General features: G+C 38.1%; 1 protein-coding gene across 3 annotated transcripts in view; it reads left to right on the plus strand.

Moving 5' to 3' along the window:
* The window catches only part of LOC107864628 (DNA-directed RNA polymerase V subunit 7), a 36,216-nt gene extending 28,183 nt beyond the window's left edge, over positions 1-8,033 (plus strand). For 2 of the 3 annotated variants that reach the window (XM_016711054.2, XM_047409135.1), the window contains exon 2: positions 7,198-8,033. In XM_016711054.2, the coding sequence (XP_016566540.1) occupies positions 7,198-7,765 (568 nt within the window). In that variant the 3' untranslated portion in view covers positions 7,766-8,033. Of the gene's footprint in view, positions 1-2,939; positions 3,093-7,197 lie in introns of those variants that run through there. The other variant, XM_047409133.1, reaches the window with a different exon arrangement.
* The last annotated feature ends 3,108 nt before the right edge of the window (positions 8,034-11,141 follow it).

Raw genomic sequence — 11,141 nt, forward strand, 5'->3', positions numbered from 1 at the left:
TCAATGGTAGCCCCCAGGGTTTCTTTTTTTCACAAAGAGAACTTAAACAAGGTGATCCTCTTTCTCCTTTTCTCTCCATTCTTGTCATTGAGGGCCTCAGAAAGATGGGTCTCATGATTTCTTGTAGACCACAAAGGCATCGACAATCTCAAAATCATCCATATGTTATATGCAGATGAAACTTTGATCATGTATGATGCTAAGGAACATCAGATTTTGATTTGAGGATGATCCTAACCTTTTTTGAAGTTGTCTCGGGATTACACATCAACTTCACCAAGAGTTCTCTTTTTCGGTTAATGATGTGTCAAATATAAGTTAGCCTGCCAATATTTTGCAGTGAAACATTGGGACGCTTCCTACTAAGTATTTGTGCTTACTTCCGAGAGACAAATATAAATCAGTGACAATTTGGAATGAGGTAATTGAGAAGATGGAAAAGAAGTTGGCAAACTGGAAGAGACAATTCTTTCATTAGGGGAGAAAGCCACTTTGATCAACAGTGTGCTTAGTGCACTTTCTACACTCCATGCCTCTTTTCCGACTCCGTCCTGGGTTCTGAAAAAGATTGGACAGACTGAGATTTGAGAGGAAACTTTATTTGGAAGGAAATAAACAATCTAATCCTTTCCGCCTTGTGAATTGGAAAGCAGTCACCCAGGATAAAAGTAAAGCCCGTCTTGGTATTAAGAACTTTAAGAGTCATAACAATAGCATGTTGATGAAATGACATTGGCGATTCAACAAGCAGGTAAATGCACTTTGGATGAGGGTTTTGGTGGGAAATTTCACACTTGAGAGTCACTGGATTGAGGTACTGGATTATGGAAGCATATCTGAGGCTATTGGAATAAATTCAAGTCAAATACGGACTTTATTCTCGGTAATGGGAGGAAATCAGATTTTCAGAAGATGCATGGTTGGGTCACTCCCCTGAAAGACCAATATCATGGATATCTTCAACTTATCTTCTCAGCAAAATGGAGAAATTGCAGTATTCTGGTCAACACAAGGATGAAATTTTTTCTTAGAAGGAATATTAATTATTGGAAAGTGGAAAGACTATGCCTATTGCTCCAGGGGTTAAGCGACATAACAGTGGACCACAACAAACCAGACTCCATCAGTTGGAAAAGCCATAAGGGTCTCTTTTCAGTCAGAAATTGTTACCACATCTAGACTCTAGCATCGATAGAGTTTTATGGGCTTGGCATAAGATTTGAGAAATAAAGCACCATTGAAGGTCTCTTGTTTCTCTTGGATTGTTGCTAAGGAGGCTTGTCTCACACAATCGAACCTACAAAAGAGGGGGATTCAACTGTGCAGCAGATGTCCACTGTGTGAAGAGCACTTCTTCGGGGATTCAACTGTGCAGCAGATGTCCACTGTGTGAAGAGCATTTGGAAGAAGTTTGGCACCTCGTCCTGCATTGTCGGGTCACTTGCCAGCTATGGAACATGTCCTTTGTAATTCTAGGCATTAGTTGGACCATGCCTAATTCCATGGCTGAGTTCTTGCTAGGCTGGAGCAGAGAGGGGGTTTGTAAGACATCTAAAAACTTGGAACACCGTACCTCAGGTTATTTGGTGGCCTGTTGGCTCGCTATATTTTTTGAAGGCAAAAGGAGTAACATTCACAACTTTAAACATAGATGTCTCTTTGGTAGTTTTTTGGTGCAATCTGGTTATTGGACATGGTATAGATGGAGCGATAAACACAATAGAGGGATTGCACAACCTGTAATTATGCCTATTGTACTAGCTGAATGCACAACTAATAAAAACTTTTATTACTTGTAAAAAAAGAACTGAGAAGGGATAGGTGATACCTTACAACCCCAAGAAGACACAAAACAGCCCCCAAAAACGTCACAAAACACACCACAAACCGAGAGCCCAAGGAATCAAGTCTCGGCCAAGAATAACAACAGAAGAATGAAAAGAAAATCCGAGAATGCTTCAACAATGGAGAGATAATAACGTGTATAACCACACCAAAACAGCAACAACACTACATTAATGTCATGAACAATTAAGCTTACAATAACACCAACCAACTATTACCAGAAGACTAGACACAACTACTACAAGATGAAAACAAAAGTAAAGGAATAGATAGTTAGACAAAGGTGGTGTAAATCCTAGTAACCAAAGAGTACATAAAACTCTAAGACCCCTAACTCCTCCACACACGGTTACCTAGCTCTTACGATGACACAAGAGAGGATTCTACCACTCAAGCGGCAAGGTTTCTCAAAAACAAGCAATTACAAGAGGTTCCACCTTTGAATTGCTATCCTAGTTAAAAGTTTCAGTTTGCCTCAAGTAGAGAGAGGACTTTGGTGTTTCAAATGTCAAGACTTGCAACAATAATCAACTAAGTCATGAAAATCCCTAATACTAAACTATATATAGTCTCCTTATTACATAAAAGATGAAATGACCAAAAGACCCTTAATGAAAAGGGGGCGCCCCTCTAGTGTAATAAATGAGCAAATAGGGCGGCTTTGGTGTGTCTTTGATCCTTCTCACGTCTCAACATTGAACTTCCTAGGATGATACTTTGTTGCACTTGTACACACGTTGATCTTCATAGTCGCACTTGTATCAATAGGTCACAAGGATCATTGGTGACCACTTTATATGTTGGTGAGGCTTAGGCATGAAAATAGTGGTAGCATTTTTCTAGTTAAGCTGTGAGGTCAAAAGACCTAGAATTTGGTAATAGTTACACTAGGGAACTTTTATTTAGAAGCGCCAAAAGATGTCTCAGCAATTGATGTTAAGCAGAATTTTCTGCTCAACTCTCGTGAGTTATGGTTGCCCAGCCGTGCTGCTCCATTTGCTTATATCTTGTCATGCTGTATTTTTAAATTCCCGGTTCCAGCGGAACTCAAAAAATAGGGGGGGGGGGCAGATCGGTCTTTAAGCATTCAGGTCGGCGGGTCCAGAAAAACCAGGGTCTTATGCCATCATGCTCAGTGAGTTTCAGATCAGATTTTTTTTCCCGGTGATCACTTCTGCTCCAATTTTGCCGGAAACCAACAAAGCAAGCAAGAGAAGAGCCTTTTGTCTCCTGGTGACTTCTAACTTGTAATCTTTATTCGATTTCTTGTCTCCATACTTCTTTTACTTATTTTACTGGTGCTTGATTTTGTGTGCTTTTGTGTGTACTTGTTGTTTCCTTTTCTCTATTTCTTTGTGTGTAGTGGCTTTGGGGGTTAATCGTAGGCTAGGGTCATGTTCAGGGGGGTTGGGGTTGGGGTCTGTTGTGGGGGTAAGGGAGAGGGCGGGGTTGGGGTGTGGGGGGAGGGGTCATAAGGGTAAGTGTGATGCGAGAGTTGATAGGTTGAGGATAAGGTCTTGGAACATAGGGACCCTTTAGGGTAAGTCTATAGAGCTCGTGAAGATTCTTAGGAAGATGATCAACATAGCGTATGTCCAGGAAACCAAGTGGGTAAGTTCTAAGGCTAGGGACGTGGATGGGTATAAGTTTTGGTACTCAGGAAGCGAGAGACGTAGGCGATAGGTTGATGACTATTAAGTTGCTCATTGGTGGGTTGACTCTGAACATTTGTAGCGTCTATGCGCCGCAGGTGGGCTTGGACGAGGAGGAGAAGAGGAGATTTTGGGAGGTTTTGGATGAGGTGGTGAGAGGTGTGCCTATCTCTGAGAATATTTTCATAGGAGGGGATTTCAATGGGTACATTGGGTCATTATCGAGAGGCTATGGTGATGTGCATGGAGGCTTTGGGTTCGGGGATAGGAATGGAGAGGGAGCTGCTTTTTTGGATTTTGCGAGGGCCTTTGTGTTGGTGGTTGTGAATTCGTGTTTTCCGAAGGAGGATCACCTGATTACCTTCTGAAGCACGGGAGCCAAGACTCAGATTGACTTTTTATTGCTTAGGAAGGGAGACAGGGCGATGTGTAAGGACTGTAAAGTCATTCCGGGTAAGAATTTTGCAACTCAACATAGTCTTCTAGTGATGGACTTGGATTTCAAGAAGGGCAAGCCGAGAATGGGTGAGGAGGGTCGATCAAGGATTAAGTGGGGTGGCTTGACATCGGTTAGTGCTTTGGAGATGGGAGATAAGTTGGCGGCGTTGGGGGTGTGGGAGGGTAGGGGGACATGGATTGTATGTGGGATAGGGCTGCCAGTTGCATCAAAGAGACAACTAAGGAGATGTTGGGTGTCTCGAGGGGGCGGTCTAGCCATCACCAGGGGGATTGGTAGTGGAACGGAGAAGTTAAAAAGAAGATGGAGACGAAGAAGGCGGCGTATGCTAAATTGGTCAAGAGTAAGGATGAAAAGGAGAAGCGGGCGAGCAAAGAGTAGTACAAGTTATAGCTAGAAAGAAGGCTAAGTTAGCGGTTACGACATCTTAGAAAGCAGCTTTTGAAAGCTTGTATGCGGGATTAGAGGAGAGGCGGGGAAAGAGGTTGTATAGGCTTGCTAAGGCTAGGGAGCGAAAGGCCCGTGACCTTGACCCAGTGAAGTGCATCAAAGGGGAGGATGGTAAAGTATTGGAGGATATTGACATTAAGAGAATGTGACAGTTGTATTTCTATAGACTCTTGAATGACGAGAGGGATAAAGACATTGTGTTAGGGGAGTTGGAGCAAATAAAGGGGTGTCATGATTTCGATTATTGTAGGCCTATAAAGGTGGAGGAGGTCAAAAAGGCTATTCGTGGGATGTGTAGAGGTAGAGAGACAGGGTCTGACAAGATCTTAGTGGATTTTTGGAAGTATACGGGTGGGGCAGGTTTAAGGTGGCTGACCAGTTTGTTTAATGACATTTTTAGGACGACGAAGATGCCCGGGCTTGGAGATAGAGTATGATGATTTCGCTATACAAGAACAAAGGTGACATTCAGAGTTGCAACAACTACAGGGGTATTAAGTTGTTGAGTCACACTATGAAGATTTGGGAGAGGGTGGTCGAGTGAAGGTTGAGGAGGATCGTGTCTATTTCGTAGAATCAATTCGGTTTTATGCCTAGTCGCTCAGCGATAGAGGCAAGTCACCTCGTGTGGAGACTAATGGAACGGTAGAGGGAGAGGAAGAGGGACTTACACATGGTGTTCATTGACTATGGAAGGCGTACGACAAAATCCCTAGGGAGGTCTTTTAGAGGTGATTGGAGGCTAGAGGGCTTGTGGCGTACATCAGATCGATTAAGGACATGTATGATGGAGCGAAGACTCGGGTGAGGACGGTGGTAGGAGATTCAGAGCATTTTCTTGTTTTGACAGGGTTGCATTAGGGATCTACTCTTAGCCCGTTTTTATTTGCATTGGTGATGGATGTTTTGATGTAGCTTATTCAAGGAGAGGTGCCTTGGTGTATGCTATTTGTGGATGATGTAGTTTTGATTGATGAGACTCGGCGGGTTGTTAATGATAAGTTGGAGGTTTGGAAACAAACCCTGGAGTTTAAAGGGTTCAGGTTGAGTAGGACCAAGACGGAGTACTTGGAATGCAAGTTCAAACGCATGAAGACGAGGTGGTAGTGAAAATGGATTCCCAGGTTGTCTATAAGAGGGATAGTTTTAAGTACCTTGGATTTATGATTCAAGGAATGGAGAGATTGAGGAGGATGTTACTTATCGTATTTGGGCAGGGTGGATGAAATGAAGGCTCACATTGGGAGTTTTGTGTGATAAGAAGGTGTCTCTCAAGCTTAAAGGTAAATTCTGTAGGGTGGCAATCCGTTCGGCCATGCTGTATGGAGCGGAGTGTTGGCCAGTTAAGAACTCTCATATTTAGAAGTTGAAGGTGACGAAAATGAGGATGTTGTGTTGGATGTATGGGCTTACTAGGGGAGATAGGGTTAGGAGTGAGATTATTAGGGAGAATATGGGTGTGGCTTAGGTGGAGGACAAGTTGCTAGAAGTGAGGTTGAGATAGTTTGGGCATGTGATGAGGAGGGACACTAATGCCCCAATTCGTAGGTGTGAGAGGTTAGCTTTGGATGGTTTTAGGCAGGGTAGAGGTAGGCCAAAAAAATACTGAAGGGAGGTAATTAGACGTGATATGGATCAATTACAGCTTACTGAGGACATGACCTAGATAGGAAGTTGTGGAAGAAGCAAATTAGGTTAGATGGCTTGTGCGGGTGGGTGAGGTGTAGCTAGTAGATAGGTGTGCTTTGGTGTAGCCTTGCTAGTAGTCATAGGAGGGTTGGGGTGAGGGGTGTGCTCCCGGTTTGATAGTGTAGAGTACTACTTTGTGGGTGTTATTTTCTATTATTCCATCTTGTTTCATGTTTTATTTCGACTTTGTTTACTGTCTTTGGTCCTGAGCCGGGGGTCTATCAGAAACAACCTCTCTACTTCTTCGGAGGTAGTGGTGTGGACTGCGTACATTTACCCTCCCAGACCCCACTACGTGGAAATACACTGGGTATGTTGTTGTTTTCTCTATGGAGCAGAGTCCCACTGTCTTCGACCGTTTTCAGTAACGTGACCTTTTGTTGAAATTTAAGGAGTTGTTTGGTTGGGACAAGTTATGCATGGATTAGTAATGTGTGGATTGTAATGTAGCTAATAGTAATACATGGATTAGTGCTCATCGTATTATCACCAGTAGAGACGTTTTAATAATAGTTGTGCCCGTTGTATTAGTTAACTATGTTCCTCGTATGAGCACCAGTAGAATAGTTTTAATAATAGTTGTGCCCATTGTATTAGTTAACTATGCTCATGGTATTATTACTAGAGAGTCGTTTTAATAATAGTTGTGCTCATAGTATTAGTTAAAAGACTGTGTTACCTTAGGTACTTGTTGGATCAAATTACACGATTAAGGCATTGGGTTATGCACTAGATGACTCCATCTATTGGTCTTGGATTTCCCTTCTGTGCTATTACCTATTGATCTGCATTTTGTCTTTCTTTAATCTTTTCCAGTTTTCATAGCCATGTGTGGTGCATTTATTGATTCGACTTACAAAGATGGATAAATTTTATTCATCTCTGAGAGAGCCTGTGACGCAATTCGTCATAGACATTATCTCTTCCCCGTGCATCTGTCCATTCACATTATTTTAGATATGATTCTGTTTGTTGCGTCCATACCAGGGGATGGGGGAGTGCAAAAATGTTTAAAGCAGAACAAAAAGGAAAACATTAGGATGTGGTTGATTTATTGTAGCATTGTCTCTGTCCTAGTTATTTTATTTCGTGTTTGAAATGTAGGTACTCAATGCTGTGCAACTTTGAAATTAGTTTGTTTGTGGTAGTTCCCCTGGAAGAAATCAAAGACAGTGGAAAACATGCTGGAAGTATTGTCATCAGGCGTCTTTTTAACCAGCTCAAAAATATTAAGGTTGCAGAAGGTTGCGGATACTTTCTGAAAATAACAAAAGTGAAGAGCGTAGGCCGTGGAAAGTTGTCAAACTCATCGAAATACCTCATGTTCCCTGTAACTTTCTACAGTTGTACCTTCTTACCTAGAACCGGGGAAGTCTTGGTTGGTATTGTCACCAAGGTTAGCATGGGAGGAGTCTTTCTGAAATGTGGACCTATGAACTCTATTTATCTCACTCGTCGGAAGATGCCGAATTACAACTATGTTTCAGGTGAAAACCCGTTCTTCTTATCCGATGATCAGTCAAGGATTGAGAACGAAGTGGCTGTCCGATTTGTTGTGTTCGGTGTGAGATGGAGTAGAACCCGTGTTAGGGAATTCAATATTCTTGCAAGCATAGATGGTGATTCTCTTGGGCCAGTTTCACTGAATGGATTTGATGGACTAGAGCTCTAAAGTTCTTAACAGGAAAGGAAAAGGAAAGTGCTTTGATAGAGTGTAGTTTCTCTTACCAAATCAGAAAGAGGAAAAGAAAGAAACTTTATATATGCTGGCTTGCTTTTAGTATATGAATGAGTTATCAGTGAAATTAAACTTGTGGTGGTGGTGGAGTTAAAATAGTGAAAACTTTGAACCTTTGAACAATTTTTCATTTTCTTTAAGTTTGTGTTTTTATCAGAGACTTTGTAAAAACAATTTACTAGATTTCCTTTTTGTTTGTTTAGTTGCTTGTGATGGATTTGTGGTCCGGTCTTTTCTCAGATGCCGGGCGTAGTGGGAGCTTTTGTGTATCCTGCCACCCTTTTCTCACATGTAATTTTACCATCACTTTGGTAAACTATAATAAACAAAAAAAACAACATACCAGTATATTCTCACCTACTGGAGTCTGGGGAGGGTAAAGTGAACGCAAACCATACCGATAGATCCCTGGCTCAAGACATTAGCAATATAACAAACATAAAATCATTAAAGCATATAAACTAATGCAGTATGCAAAATAAACTAACACTGCTAGCTAATACAGGCAATAATACAACCCCAAGACAGTACTATAAACTATCTATTTGAAATCGTAGACATCACTCAAACACCACGAACAGGAAATTTCAGACACAAACAAAGTACTCTTCCCTAATGTTACAAGCACGCTCCTATCCCCTATCCCTCTACCCTAATCAGCGTCCTCTATATCTTTCTATCAAGGGTCATGTTCTTCGTAAACTGTAACACCTTCGTACTAGAGCATCCGAGCCCCTCCTTGTCACGTGTTCGAACCAACGTAACTTCACTTCTCGCATCTTGTCCAGCATCGAAGCCACTTGCATCACTGATAATAAACAAAGTGATGGTCAAATATCATTCGAATGAATCGTTAAGCGAATAATGTTTTAATAATTTTAGCATGCTATGTAAGATTCGAATCAACTATGCCAGACGTGTTTGTAAACCTACTTAAATAAATTGAGATCACATCAAGATGATTCAATGTCAAACCTATTAATTGAAGAGAAAAATGATCTTATATATCACATAGTAATAAGAATTTTCTGCAGTATTAAGTCATCCAGATAACACATACTACAATTTTTTTTAATGTGATTCTATTTATAACTTGAACTCTTTTTGATTTAGCGATGGTAATTTAATACTCAAGGGAAGGAAATCCATATTTTTTTACTATATGTAAGCGTTAGTGGCAGGCAGCTGGAAACAGACAGTTGACGGTTGTCATGCGTGACTGCTTGCTCCGTAATTTTACTATATTATCCCTAATTAATTATTATATTTCATTTACGTATTAAAAAATTAGTAATATTTAATTAAAAAAATAAAATAGATATTTATGACATGTCTGTTTCAACTTTTATTATTTGTGTGAACCATTAAAAGTCAAATTAAGTTAATTTATGTGAAATCAAAGAGCATATTTAATTATGTGGACTAAGGATATCTTGTGAAACATTATCTCTTATGTGCATCAGTAATCCATCCAATGCTATTCTTAAAAGGAAAAAAAAATTAATAATTTTAAGAGCATATAACTTAGAGCCTACCATCAAAATAATGTAGTGTAACGTATGGAATTGCTCTTCGTTAATTAAAAGTTTTGAATTTAAATTTTAGATATAGAAAAATTATTGACATGGAGCCTTTTCTTCGAACGAACCTCATGAGGTACGAATTTTGATTAATCGAGTTGTAATGCGTGTATTGAATATCAAATAAAAAGCAGAAAGATCATTAAATAAAAATAATCCGATATTGTTTTCTCCACTCCAACATCTTCTTTTTCCTCACCTTTACAATATTCTAAACTTACGTTTATAACAAATCAAATTCTTTAAACGAGCATAAAAGAATATTGACACTGTGATATTTTTTTTAAAAAAATAATATTATCTGGTGAAATATCTTCTAAAATCTTAATAAAATAATACTGAACTTTTCTCTTTCTTAGTGCTATTTGTGTCATATTAAGTGAACTACTTTAGCCATGAATCTTATACTTAACTTTAATAAATATGGAGAAAAAGAAGATGCCATTGCCATCTAAAAGAACTTAATGCCTCCACTAAAAGAATATAATTATAATGGTATTTGTCCTTTGAAAACTCAATAAAAAGAAACGAACCAAAACAAGGAAGGAAAAAGAATAAGAGAAAATAATGAATAAAAATAAGAAGGAAAAAAAAATAGAATGCCAAAAAAAAATAAAATTCCAACCCTGTCAAATGTAGGATGTGTTCGGTAGGAAAGAAAATAAGTTGTTTCTTATTTATTTAACAAAATTTATCGATCGCCCTTTGAAATTATGCCAACTTTCACCTAAACATATCAATTAGATCGTGCTTATTTTAAATACTTCACATAGGATTTAAGTAGGTGTTTGATCATGGAAATTATTTCACTTTTTTTTTTAAATTATTTTAATTTAGTGAAAAAGTGAAAATAATGGTGTTTCACCATAAAAATTATTTCACTTTAGTGAAAATTATTTTTGAAAAAGTGAAAACAAGTTTTAACAACTGCAATTTATATTAATGGCTAAAAACAACATCAACTCTAACTTCAACTTCAAAAATTGTTATTTTCATAACCAAACGGGGCCTCAATATTAATTAAGCTAAATTTTTAAAATTAAATATTGATTAAGTTAAATTTCAAGATTTTCAATTCCAACTCATTTCGCTTTATTATTGGTTGAATTTTGTTAGTTTTAAACTGATTAAGCTTTAGCTGGAAAATATAACAACCCAAAAGCTCCTAAACTGACAAGTGGCCAATGTCTAATCATTAATCTTTTTTTGTTTCTGTAGCTAATCATTAATATATAGTACTCTGTAAAGTGTTTGACATTTTGACCCATGATTTTCCTATTATCAATTTTAGCATATTAAGCTAATGACTCAATAATACTTTATCAAATACTATATTTTTCAAGTTTACTTAAAAATATCTATCCAAAATAACCTCTTCATCTACAAATCAAAATAAATAAATTCAGTATATACATTATTTTTTTCAGACTTTACTTATATAATTATATTAAATATATCATTATTATTATTATTGTTGTTGCTGTTAACTCCCATTTGACCATGATATTTAAAAGATCAAGTTTTTAAAATTATAGTTTTTAAAATTCAAAGTTATTTTTGGACCATACATTTTATTTGAGTTTTATTAAAAGTTTTGTGAGTGAAAATTCAAAATTTAAAAACTAGTCTGAACCTTTTTTTGAAAACATAAAATATTTAAATATCAAAATTTTAAAATATATTATACTAAAATCTATAACTAAACGCTAGTATATTTTACTTACCAATTT

Source organism: Capsicum annuum, chromosome 3 (genome assembly GCF_002878395.1).
Source record: "Capsicum annuum cultivar UCD-10X-F1 chromosome 3, UCD10Xv1.1, whole genome shotgun sequence".
In the NCBI taxonomy this organism is placed as follows: Eukaryota; Viridiplantae; Streptophyta; class Magnoliopsida; order Solanales; family Solanaceae; genus Capsicum; species Capsicum annuum.